Source organism: Heliangelus exortis, chromosome 4 (assembly GCF_036169615.1).
Source record: "Heliangelus exortis chromosome 4, bHelExo1.hap1, whole genome shotgun sequence".
In the NCBI taxonomy this organism is placed as follows: domain Eukaryota; kingdom Metazoa; phylum Chordata; class Aves; order Apodiformes; family Trochilidae; genus Heliangelus; species Heliangelus exortis.
Window position 1 is genome coordinate 15,571,738 of NC_092425.1, and position 13,386 is coordinate 15,585,123.

The following is a 13,386-nucleotide window of genomic DNA, read 5'->3' on the forward strand; positions in this document are numbered from 1 at the left end:
GGAGAATACACTACTTCCCGGGGCAGCCCATTCCAATGCTTGATCACCCTCTCCATAAAGAAATTCTTTCTAATGTCCAACCTAAACCTCCCCTGGCACAACTTAAGACCATGCCCTCTTGTCTTGCTGAGAGTTGCCTGGGAAAAGAGACCAACCCCCACCTGGCTACAACCTCCTTTCAGGGAGTTGTAGAGAGTGATGAGGTCTCCTCTGAGCCTCCTCTTCTCCAGGCTGAACAGCCCCAGCTCCCTCAGCCTCACCTCATAGGATCTGTGCTCCAGTCCCTTCACCAGCCTGGTTGCCCTCCTTTGGACCTGCTCCAGGACCTCAATATCCTTCCTGAACTGAGGGGCCCAGAACTGGACACAGTACTCAAGTACTTACTTCCTAACCCCGTGCTGGCTGGGTCTAATCCCTTGCCCATCCTGCAGGTGCTCTGTGATTACACTGAGGATGATCTGTTCCATAACCCTGCCAGGCACTGAGGTCAGGCTGATGGGCCTGTAGTTTTCTGGGTTCTCCTTCAGGCCCTTTTTGTGGATTGGCGTGACATTCGCCAACTTCCAATCATCTGGGATGTCCCCAGTGAGCCAGGACTGTTGGTAGATGATAGAGAGAGGCTTGGTGAGCTCTTCTGCCAGCTCTCTCATCACCCTTGGGTGGATCCCATCTGGTCCCAGAGACCTGTGGGGATCCAAGCAGTTCAATAGGTCACTGACTGTTTCCTTCTGGATTACAGGGGGGCTGTTTAGATTCTTTTCACCTTCTATAAGCTCCAGAAGCCAGCTGTCCTCAGGACAACCTGTCTTGCTGTTGAAAACTGAGGCAAAGAAGGTGTTAAATACCTCAGCCTTTTCTTCATCTTTGACAACTATATTCCCGCCCACGTCCAGTAAAGAATGGATGTTTTCCCTGCCCCTCTTTTTGCTATTGATGTATCTGTAGAAGGACTTTTTGTTATCCTTCACAGAGGTGGCGAGATTCAGTTCAAGTTTGCCTTTATCTCTCTAATTTTCTTTCTACACAACCTAACTATATTCCTAAATTCCTCCTGAGTAGTTAGCCCTTTTCTCCATAATTGGTAGGCTCTCTTCTTAACCCTAATTTCTTTCAAAGTCTCCCTGTTCAGCCAGCCAGAACAGACCTAACTAGTCCATGTTGCATTATTCTATTCAAGTGTCTTAAGACATTACAATTATATCCTGACAACTGGAAAAAGAGAAAGAAATTATGTATAGTTCTTTACATTTAGATAAATCCTTCATCAGTACACTACAGAATCCCTGTTTGGATCACATATCTAACACACATAGTTTCATTACTATCACATTTTCTCTAAAGGTCTCTACTCTGCTTTTTCACCCATGGAAAAATATATGCTAAAATTCATTTCAGCTACTGGATTTTATTTATTAAACAGTCTAAAACAGATGGCTACATGTGCCATCAGTGAAGGAAATGTTTATGAAATGTCATGGTGATAATGTTTTTCATCCTGTCAGGGAAGAAACATGTTGATGTGCAAGTGGGAGCTGATTTTCCAAAGCATGGGCTGGATTTCACGATATTACGTGTAAATTTTCTTGAAGTTAAACAGGTGCAGAAAAACACATAATTGTGCCTCAGCCTTTCTACTTTTTGCCCCTATTACTTGATTTCTTAAAATATACCAAAAAGTGTACAAAAAGATTTCCTTGTTCTTTGTCAAACACACATGGATTAAAATCAGGGCAATACAAAGCCTTCAAATATTAAGTGCTGAATGGAGAGCTAGAATGACAAATGTTGCTACATAAACTCTTATTTTTCTATTCAAATAAGGCCATGGTGGCCTAAGATATTCCTTTTTTCTGTTTCCTTGAAACTTTGACATACCTCTGATACTCAGTCATCTTTTTCAGATCCTCATCTCTCTCACAGTACTCATCAATGTCCAGATGTGTTATTTCAGGACTTAAATAATTTTACTTTCATACCTTTTTTCTCATCTACTCAAGGTCTTGTCCAAGAGCACAACTGTTTTTCAAGTAAGAATTGGTTTCACTTTGATGATACATTTATTGTAGAAAAACAAGCAAGCAGAGTAAGCAGCAGTGACTTTACATGTGAAGAACAGTCTATTACTATTTGCATCTTTTAAATTTAGCAGTAAGCAGACAGCTTAAAAGTAATTGGACACCTAAATAAACAGGTTGGACAGTTCGTCTCTTAGATAGAAATCAGTGAATTTGGGACAGATCACAATCATATCCCTGAAGAATACTGCTAGACGTAGAAAAAAGGCAGGTTTCCTGAAATTCTCCATATTCTCACAAGAGCATTACGGATTTCATGATAAAGGCATCTTAAAGATCATCTAGTTCCAATCCCCCCACATAGGCAGGGACACCTCCCACTAACCCAGGTTGCTCAAAGCCCCATCCAACCAGGCCCTGAACACTTCCAGGGAGAGGACATCCACAGCCTCCCTGGGCAACCTGTTCAAATGTCTCACCAGCCTCACTCTAAACAATCTCTTCCTAATGTCTAACCCAAATCTCCCCTCTTCCAGCTTAAAGCTATTTATTACCTGTTGTCCTGTCACTACATGCCCTTGTTAAAAAGTCATAGAATCATAGAATCCTAGGGGTTGGAAGGGACCTCGAAAGATCATCTAGTCCAACCCCCCCTGCCAGAGCAGGGCCACCTAGAGTACATCGCATAGGAAAGTGTCCAGGCGGGTTTTGAATGTCTCCAGTGAAGGAGACTCCACAACCCCCCTGGGCAGCCTGTTCCAGGGCTCTGTCACACCCCAGCTTTCCTGTAGACGCCTTTCAGGTATTGGAAGGCCACTCTAAGGTCTCCCTGGAGCCTTCTCTTCTCCAGGCTGATCCCCCCCCATTCATGTATCTAGAGCAAAATAAGAAATGTCTTTGCTGTTACATTTTCTTCCATTTCCTCAAATATTTGGAGTGCTGTCTTCTGTACAACGACAATTTAGGTGGCCACAGCTCTCCTTTGCCCAGAGACATGGGAAGGAAAATTTCCAAAGAGAATGACATGCCCAGGGTAGGATGTAAGGCCGTCAGAGATACAAGAACAAAACCCCACCACGAACCACTGAACTCCTTCCTTTTTTCAAAGTGTTTACATGCATTTTCCATGTCCTCTCCTATACTGGCATACTGTCTAAGGTTGTCTTCTTACTCTAATATTTGAATGTTTTCACTAGTCCAAGATGTGAGCCAGTCCTCATTTGCTGTTTGCCATTTGCCACTTTCAATCATATCTTCTGTAATCCCAATCTTACCATCAATTCTCGGGTACTAGCTCTCAAAATCTGTTCCTTATGTTGACATAATATTGTTTCCTGCCCACTGTCTTTAACTGCTCTCTCCCTTTATAAAACAGTTAATTTCCATTTGTTGGGGTTTTTTTTTCAAAAAATATGCCCAAATAAGTCTCCCAAAAAGATAAAAATCCTCTTATTTCACCTAACTACCTCTTCAATTGTTACCTTCTTTATCCTCCACTCCACTGAAACTATGTTCACTAATGAGCTTCCACTTGGTAAATCTAGGATAATGATTTTTGATCTCCCTCTTGCAACTGACACAGCTCATCATTATTTTCACAGCTGTTTTTTTAGCTATGTTTCAAACAGCTATACAAATGTAAGAACATTATTTAGTGTCTCTTAGAGCTCTAGACCCATCTTTCTATTGATTTCTTTTCAGAACTGTTTTCTGTTCCCCACCATCACTGCACAAGTGTAACTATGCCAGTAGAAGCTCCTGTGCTCAGTACCTATGCATTTCTGGCTGAAAATAATTCTGTTTATTTTACCTATAATTCTAGTTACACGTTTTGAATCCTGTTTTCAGAAGATTAACTTCTGCTGTCTAACACTACCATTCAGAGAAAGACTGTTCTCCAGGTAAGTATGCAAGTCTCTACCACACCTTAACAGTTTAAGAAATCTGACTGTATCAATTTGTATCTTCTAAACTTCACTTAAGCAATTAGATTTTTCTTGCTTTACTGGCTGTCCTGTTTGACAGTTAACATACAAAATTCAGTTTTTCAGCAATAGGTTCTGAAGCCAAGTTCTTTCTTGATATTCATTATTTTGTATTGGTATACTGCTGCTGTGATATGGATGCTATTAAATAATCACATTTGTTTCACTTTATTTGTCTTATTGTTTTACGAGTTTTTCCTTTCAGCTTAGATTGTTTGTTCTAGAAAAAACTTAATACAACAAATAAACAACAATATAAAGGCATTACATAGATGAGTGCTTAAGAAAATATTTTCCAGTCCATTAAATAGCATTTTTAAAATTGTTATTGATGGATTAAAGTTTATGTATAGTGTTCTTTTGGTTTTGAGCTTCTATTTTTGGGGGTCTTTTCTTGGGTTTATTTTTATTTTCGGGAAAGGAGGGGCAGAGCATACTGGTATTATGTTGTGGTTTTTTTCCATTTAACAACAATTTTTCCATTTATTTGCCAATATACCTTTGCCACAAGCACTTCATTATAATAGTCCACTGTGAATTTTTCCTGTAGAATGCTTAAAAGTTACTCACTTGAGGAGGATGATTTTGGCAAAGTCTTGCTTGGGACCTGGACAGAGGCACAAGCCTTTATTTTGAGAGGGCCCTTTTGACAAAAACGAATCAGTGTTTACAGAGCAGCTGCAAAAATACGGACCAGCATGCTATCAAACAGTTTAAGAGAAATTAAATTATTTTGTTATTAAATATAGCATGCAACAATTTAATATATTTGGCTGCATGTAAACTGATGGTAAATTCAACAGCACACAAAAAATTAAAGGAGTAGTGAATTACCCCAGTTTAAAAAGTAAAACTGACAAACATTGTTTCTGTTTTGTGAAAAATACATTCACTTACTATTATGAAATATTTTGTAAAGAAAATCTATTTCTATCAATCTTTCCTAAAATAGAATGGAACTGTTGATAGCTCAGGCATATGATCTGAAAACTCACAATAAGGTAATAAAAAATTCTGGATCGATTATTAAAGTAAATTATTATAATAGAACAAAGTTTAAAGTAGCATAAAAAATTTAAAATATTGATATTTATTTTTTATGTTTCATCCATACAAGGTGTAATACCCAGACCACTGCTAAGAGATACAGATTAATAGTTTTAAAAGCACCTGAAATTAATAAAGACAGCAATGATTTACAAAAAAAAGTTAAATATGGCATATGATGGATATGAGAATAAAAATCTAATAATTATAATAATGTAAAATTTGAAAAAAAAAATTGAATAGAGTAAGCAATCTCTGTCACACTCCCTCTTCCACACACAACGTGATTTTCACCCTGGCTCTCTTTCACCCTTCTAATGAGAATGGAAATTTAAATCCACATAACTATCTGTCAAGTATATCAAGAATTCAGATTCTCTCCTCTGACTCATTGTTTTTCCAAACCTTTTCTATCTCAGTCTGAGAAGCTACTTTAGACCCATTATTTCTGCAAAATACAATTTTTATTGCTATTTATACCTACAGGGATGTCATCAATCACATGAAGTTTTCACAGCTGGGAGAAAAAATATTGGATAAAAAGTTCCCTGACAATACGAAATAAACTTCAGAATATTGTTGCTAACAGTAAAACGTATTTAGGACTTACTGTCAAGATGATTCTGTAATAAAACCATGGGGCAATGGGTATATTTTAGATATTTATTAATTTTGTACTATTTTCCTTTCAAAATACTGAAAAGTATTGGTCATTGATCTTATTCTAGGTTAGATTTTGTTATTGTTATTTAGTTATTGCAAGACTACTGGTCAACAACAGTCAACCTAAGAGAAAACTTCATTCTATTTTGCCAAACGTCAGAGATGTAATTAAAATATGCAGAAAACACACAAGAGACAAGTCATCTCATGACTTTTTTTTTTTTTTTTTTTCCCTTGTGGCCATTTTTCAGAATGCCCAGTTATAATACAGTACAATGTGGGAGAATTGTTCCGACAGAAGCATCTAAACCTGAGCAACATTATCTCATGCAAAGTTTTACCAGCTTTACTGTATGCCTGCTGGATAGCAGCAAGTTGCATCCCAGGGTTAAATAACAGCAGGAGGAGGGTTGCTGCCACTAAACACCCGATCTGAGTTGCACTCTAAGTCTATTTTATTTCTCTATTAATCCTAGGAAAGACAAAGATAAAAACAGGCTGCAAAAGCTGTCCTGGCAGCAGTCACCATGTCTTCTCTGGAGAATGGATGGGGTGACAAACACATGGCAGTACCTAAGACCCACACTACAGCACTTGAGAATTCCTAGAGTTAAAATGAATAATGCATATTTCAAGTGTCAAAATTTAGAGAAATGCAGAAGGTAGAACTAGAGTAATGAAATGCAAAACACATGCAATATATTTTAAATGCCATTAACTAAAAATTGTTTGCAACACCACCCTGGTAAGGAAACAGCAGGATCTCTTAATTCTAAATTTCTTCTCACATAATAATTAATGTTCACTTTGATTATTCAACATTTCAGCATGGATAGTTTTATTTCAACATTTTTGTAATTCTAATAATGAGTATCTTACACCTGCTACTTTTCCTTTACACTGACTACTTGTGACTAATTGTAAGCTGAGAATGCACTAAACCTAACCAGGCCTGTTAAAATGAATGTGAAACAAACCACATTTACCTGACTGGACAAGGTCAGTTTAGAAGTTAACCTTTCTTTCTACATTTTCTCCCCATTATATCATGGGGTTTTTTTTCTTCTTTTCCCCTAAGCAAAACACATGCATGAAATATCTATAGCTAGACTTAATAAAAACGTTTAAATGTGCTTGGCCTGTAAAGGGAGGGCATACTCCTGAAGTAGTGTCCATCCAACAACTGCCAGCTGCCTGACTCTGTTTTACAATACTATTACTATTTATTTACTTATTTCAGGAAAATATATTCTATAATTTGTCACAGTCATTGACAAATGAATTCTAAATACAAGAAAATTGCTATATAAACTAGTACTGGAGCTTAATGACACATTGAAACTCAACTTTGCCTGGAGTAAAGGAACACAAATATTAATCTTAATGTCAATTTTTAAAATGACTTATCCTGAAATAACCTTGCAAGGACCTCTGTTTTGACACAGCTACACCACAGAATTTGAAATCCTAACATCATATAAGAAAAATAAAAGTAAATATAGGCTAATTCTGGTCTTCTGTGGTCATTAACCTTTTTGTAGCATTTGACTACCTTATGCTTAGATTTGAAATCTACATTTACGAAGTAGTAGAAGATAAGTGGAAAACCCTGCAAAATCTCTCCAATGCTACTTCTGTATTATATGCGTGTAAGGGACATAGAATTTGGACAATATATAACACTGCACTAACTGTAGCTCTGATAATGCACTGGAATGGAAGCAGAGTGTACCTATTTGCACTCATTTGTGATCACTCTAAGAAGCATACCTTCACCTTTAACACATGAACTGATGTAAATATATCTGCAACTCATAATTAGTTATCAAATTTGTAGTATACCTACTTCATACCAGACCATGAGAGGTCATAAGGGTCACTTTTACCTGTGGAATTACTTACAATATGTTGTTACCATAGGATAAATAGGAAATAAGGAATGAGGTTAAAACTTGCTGTGAAGTTTATATTCTATTAAGAAGAGATTGTAATGGATAAAGTATAAAATATTTTTTTTTAAGCTGCTCATTCAGTATTCCTTGTATCAAATTATCTACCTTGTCTACTTCTGTTGTAAAATCATAGAGTCTACCCCTCTGCTTTACATCCATGTGCAGACTAGGCTTGGGATTCAAAGACTAACTGAAAAAGAAATGCTAAATGACAGTGTCATCTTATGTCTAGTAAGATGCAAGAACATTTCAATCTTTTGATAAAATATGGACCAACTTTTACTATGAATTAAGTAAGTCTAGTTTCGAATTCCTAAATTGAAACACTGGAAAGGAATTATTTTTCTACTAAGCCAAAGAATACAAACGTCGTGTACGACCTCATACATTCTGGTGTAAGAGTTATGCATTTTACTTTCTTTACTTACTTATTTTTAAGGAAAATTAAAATTATTCACCACTTCCCTATAACTAAACTCTCAGTTTATAAGAAAAACATTTTTCAGTGTTCCTAAGATTTAGGATAAAAGCATAAGAATTATCAAGGTTGAGGAAGCGCTAATTACACTTTGACGTTTCTAGTTTATCAAGAAGAAAATATCCTTAGTGAAGATATTTAGTCAGTCATTCCTGGAAATTCTAATCCTTTATTGTAAAAATTAGATGTAGTTTGTGGTTGCAGAAAAAAAACCCCACCAAAACAAAATAAAACCAAAATAAAACTCAGTACAGCAAATATTATCTCTAAAATTTCAAAATGCAGGGAACTATTCTATAGTTGCATGAAATGCTATACAGAAATTTTTTCTTTGTAAGTAACAAACACAGACCTTCTCCATCTCCTTGATTTTAATCTAAACCAATCACTATTATTTTTATTATGACTATATTTCTCTTGAAGCACTGGATATTATCCACTATTAGAAACATTTTATTAGTGGTGGGACATGATGTCAGAAGTACATCTCCTTGTTGCACTACTGAATCACGTGACAAAAATGGTTTCATTAACAGCACACATTTGCTTCTCCTAAGGAGGATTCAGTTACTGATACCAGCAGAACATTCTTCTACTGATAGTTTTAAGAGAGAATGCTAAACAAACTGATTTGTTTACAGCATTATGAAGTCCCTCCATCTGACAAGTTTCATCTGAGCCCTATACTAACCCCAATTCTGTAGTTTAGCATGAGCAGTACAAAATCTTCTTTTAAGAAAAAAAAAGAAAAAAAAAAAAAAAAAAAAGAAAAAAAAAAAAGAGTAAACTGACAGTGACATTTTAAAATTACTGTTTTGGCTCCAAATAAGCACGACAGAAAAGAAAGAAAGGTTCAGGAATACAGAAGGAAGACTTGATTATGATCTTAAAAGACACAAAATGCTGTTGCAAAAAGGAAAGCTATGCAGCAATCATTTACATTATAGCATTTTTTAAATCTGGCTATTCTACATCTATGCCTAGGTGGCTAGGATGTGAAGCAGACCCTAAATGGTAAACTGGGAAATCTGACTTCACATGTTTATCCTACACCAAACTGGGTACACACAACACATTAACTCTTCCTTATTCAAAACCCTGATTTGGTGCCTGTCACAGGCAGGCTTAACCTAGAGCTTTGTTACTTCATTTAGCACACTTACACTGAGTTTTTTTGGGTCCTAATCGTTCATGCTGCTTAGGACTTGCTACCATTTTGCTTTTTTGTCCTATGGTATACTAGACTTGCTATAGGTTGTAGTTACCAATATATATTTAGGTCAAAACAAATAAACAATTATTTGTGTTACAATAAAGTAATTTATTTTCCAAGAGGTGGAACAGATTGGAACAATGAAAAGAATAATTTAGTTCTTTATTTAATTCTTACCTGAGAAGAGTATGTGTGACCATCTGATCCACAAACAGGATTGGTATAAACTACTGGACACTGCTTGCAGTTTGATGAAATGGGACCACCCCTCCATTGCTTATGGACTAAACCAGCCTCTTTCATACTGTAAGTAAACAAAAAGTATGTAATTCTGATAAGCAGTAGTAAAAATAACATATTTAGGGCATTTTAATGAGACTTTATGAACAGTAAGGTATACATAAATTTAGCCATAAAGTTGTCTTCTAAATAAAGAGCTCCCACAGTCTTTTAGTATACAGTCCCCCACCTTTGTACATTACTCTCTGTAAAGATACTTGATACCTGTGTATTATTTCACTTTCTAAGACATCTTATTAGAAACAGATTGTTAAAATGACATGTTGTGACACTCACACTTATTGATCCATGAAAAACATCTGACCTGTGTGGTATTTACCTTTTGTTGTTGTTATTACATAGTATGAATGGAAAAGTTGTATTAATACTGGTGCTTAAGGAGGTAACATTTAAATATTAGGAAATTATATCATCAATACTTCTACAATAACAAGTAGGTTATGTTTGCCCCACTTTGACAACTGCCTTTCACAGTTTTCATTTTGTAAAATTCAGACTTTAGTCCTCAATGTAAAGTAAAAGGGAAAAAAAAAACAAAGGTAATCCTTTGGAATGTATAATTGATCAGCCTAAGCGTTTATCTCTATTCAAATAGATAAGAGTTAGATGGAGCATTTTAACTGAGAAAAAAGCTACCTTGGGTCAGATTAAAAGTCTTTAAGTTATTGATGGTTCCTCAGAATATTCCTTTAGCCTTCAATAATTTGTGGCAATCCTCAGATAAACACTTATTCTCTCTGTAGTTTTGAATTAATTTTTTATCCATTAATTTTTCCAATTGGCTTTTGCAACCATGAAAGCATTTAGCAGCCTGAAACAGCTGTTTTATGAGGGCTACCTGATTCACAGACTGACCTACAATATGCTTTATATATTGATAGCTTCCATAAAAATTTCTTAAAAAAAGAAAAATAGTGCATGACTTTTACATTGTATTTTCTGCGTGGATTCTTAATGAGGAATATAAAATTAGGTTTAGAATACCACAATGATTTATCAAAAGTAATAAAGGTTCAAACTCAGAAAAAAGTCAAACTTAATCCTTACTGGAACATAATTCTTTCAGCTTGGTTCACCTACAGATAATCAAGAAGTATTTTACTTATTAGTCAGGAATCACTGAGAAGAAATTGTCTGAAATAATATAAAGAACTGAAATTAAAGAAAATACTCCTCATCCTCTGGTTTTATGATGTGCATGGTGACAATTTAAAACCAGACACCTAACAGTGAGTTGGTGATGACCAAAACCAAAACTCCTTTTCTCAGCTATCCTCATTTTATGTTGTTCATAATTTTGACTATGGTCTTTAACAAGAAAAGAAACAAAACACAAATTATATAAGTTTACATTCAGATTACGCTGTGAGGTGGAATTTTGAACTGCACACATTTTTTTTTTACAGCAGAAACAGGAACTCGAAATATCGTACACAGAAATTATCAGTTACTGCTGGAAAAGCCAGCAATGGCTTCAATGACATGTAACATAATGAGTGGTAAAATATCTGTACAGAAAATTTTTATGACTATTAGGAAGTATAAATAAGGAAACAATTCAAACATGCCACCCTAGTAATAACTAACTACCCTTTTTGTTGAGTTGCATCATTTGAAGACTAAATACAAACAATTCCATTTCTAAGTCAAGAAAAGTGAAACTGGACTGTATCTTAGCTTACATATTATATGTAGTAACAATGTGACTATTGTTGCTCCTCTCACTTGACTGAGAGTTTCTCAATCATCCACATAAACTACACCATAATTAGATTATTTAGATGAATGTATCTTTCTCTTACTTTTTGTCACTTTTATAGCTCATAATTTTCCAGAAGTGCCTCAGTAGCCTGAGGTTACTGACAGGACCAGAATCCCAACTATCAATCTGATGCAATTTCTGTTTATCTGAGATAAAGCAACTTCAAAATTATGCATAAATCAATTGCAAATGTTCAAGACCTGGGCTTTGCTAAGCTTTGACACACAGGCTGTCCCAGGGTATGTTTAGTGGGAAGAGTCAAATTTCTTGTTAAACACCTTCAGCAGATCACTCTCTCAAAATCTTGATTTCTATGCAACCATGAATTTCTATAAAACAGAAATATCTGTATTTTTTCCAAAGTTGGAACAGAAGGTATAGTCACAAATAAATTATAAATAATGATGCTTCTAAGGTATCAACACAGAGATATCTGATTCAGAAGCTTTAGTACAGTGATGCAGAAAGATTCTGTACTATCACAGCTGCTGAGCAGCTATCTTTTGATTGTCAGTCACAGAGATGACAGGCAAATATGAAAAGTCAATTTAAAACACTTTTAATACTAGTTATGGTAGACACATGCATTTCATAAAATAAATGCCTTTTAGTTATGTACTTAAACATTTCCTTTCCCCATTACGTTATTGCATCTGATGTGTTCCTATTTATTATTACTTTGTTACTATTGTTACTAGGTACTGTGTTTATTTTTTTAACAGGTAGGCAATGAGTATATATACATACTAATGACATGGAAACATCTGAGAAATTACTGCAATGACATAATTTTAAGTTAATACCATCAGTGTATGTCCATGACATGAACTAAGATACGGGGGCTGCATAAGCTACAATATAAATACTTTGTTATTATTTATTTGAGATAGTGCAGATAAAGCAAAACTTTTTTACATTTTAAAATAGAGAGGAAAACAAATAGTAAAAAAAGAATTCAGTTACTTCACTATAAGAAGTTACTTTTTTTTTTCTTCTTTATATTTATTATTGTTTATGCAAGAAGAAAGATTACTGCAAGTTACCAGAATTCTTCCATTTTTTGCAATTGCTATAAATGTTCTTGAGCTTTTTAGTATTTTGCTACAATAGATATGGTGTCACCTAAAAGTTCACTTCTTCCACTAACAAATTTTATACTGGTAAATTTCCTCAAAACGGCTCTGGGATCCATTTACTCACTAACTATTAATACACAATCACTGCGTTATCTGACACTGTTGACACCTAAAGAGTTAAAATTAAATTTAGGGGGTTAATTTACCCACAACGCTTGTGATTGCATTAATTTGCATAGGCCAAATTGTGAATATGCTTTCAGACTGTGTATGCAACTGCACGCCTAGAAACATAATTAGCCAATATGCCCAATTACTCTCGCCTGTGTACCTGTTTGCATACATAAACTTACCTTCCTGTATACACAGTGATCATGCCTACAAATACTTTGAGAATGTTTAATGTAACCCACTCAAAATTCAGCTGCAAGCAAGTCTTTGGTAATATGGCTTACGCTTAATGGTATCTAATAAAAAGCATGAGTGTCCAATTCACTTGAAAAAAAAAGGTACTTTATAGCTAGGTTTGAGAATCTTCAAACACAGTCTGACAGAAAATAATCTGAATTACTTAAAACCTGATCTTTCAAAGAACTCTTCTAACTCTGATAACTACATTTGATTTTTTTTAGATATTTAAAAATTACTAGAATTATTGGAGACTGCCCGATCAGGATTTTCCACGGCCTTTCAGGGAAATGATCAGTCTGTGCTAGATTAATATAATTAGAAAAAACCCCACTTGTATCGCAAAATCTAATCTGCTCTTAGTAGAGTTGACTGAATATCCCTCTAAGTTCCCTTTTCATGTAGGACCACCCTGGAAGAAAACTCTAAGCGCCAATACATTTTTGAGATGTTTCTTTCAAATGTCCAAAGAAACAAGATATTATTG

At 35.2% G+C, this 13,386-nt stretch overlaps 1 protein-coding gene across 4 annotated transcripts in view; it reads right to left on the reverse strand.

Moving 5' to 3' along the window:
- The window catches only part of SPOCK3 (SPARC (osteonectin), cwcv and kazal like domains proteoglycan 3), a 163,998-nt gene that overhangs the window by 68,752 nt on the left and 81,860 nt on the right, over positions 1–13,386 (reverse strand). For 3 of the 4 annotated variants that reach the window (XM_071743121.1, XM_071743120.1, XM_071743123.1), the window contains one exon: positions 9,531–9,657. The exons of the other annotated variant lie outside the window; for it this stretch is intronic. In XM_071743121.1, coding sequence (XP_071599222.1) covers positions 9,531–9,657 — 127 coding nt within the window. The remainder of the gene's footprint in view (positions 1–9,530; positions 9,658–13,386) is intronic. 4 annotated transcript variants of the gene reach the window in all.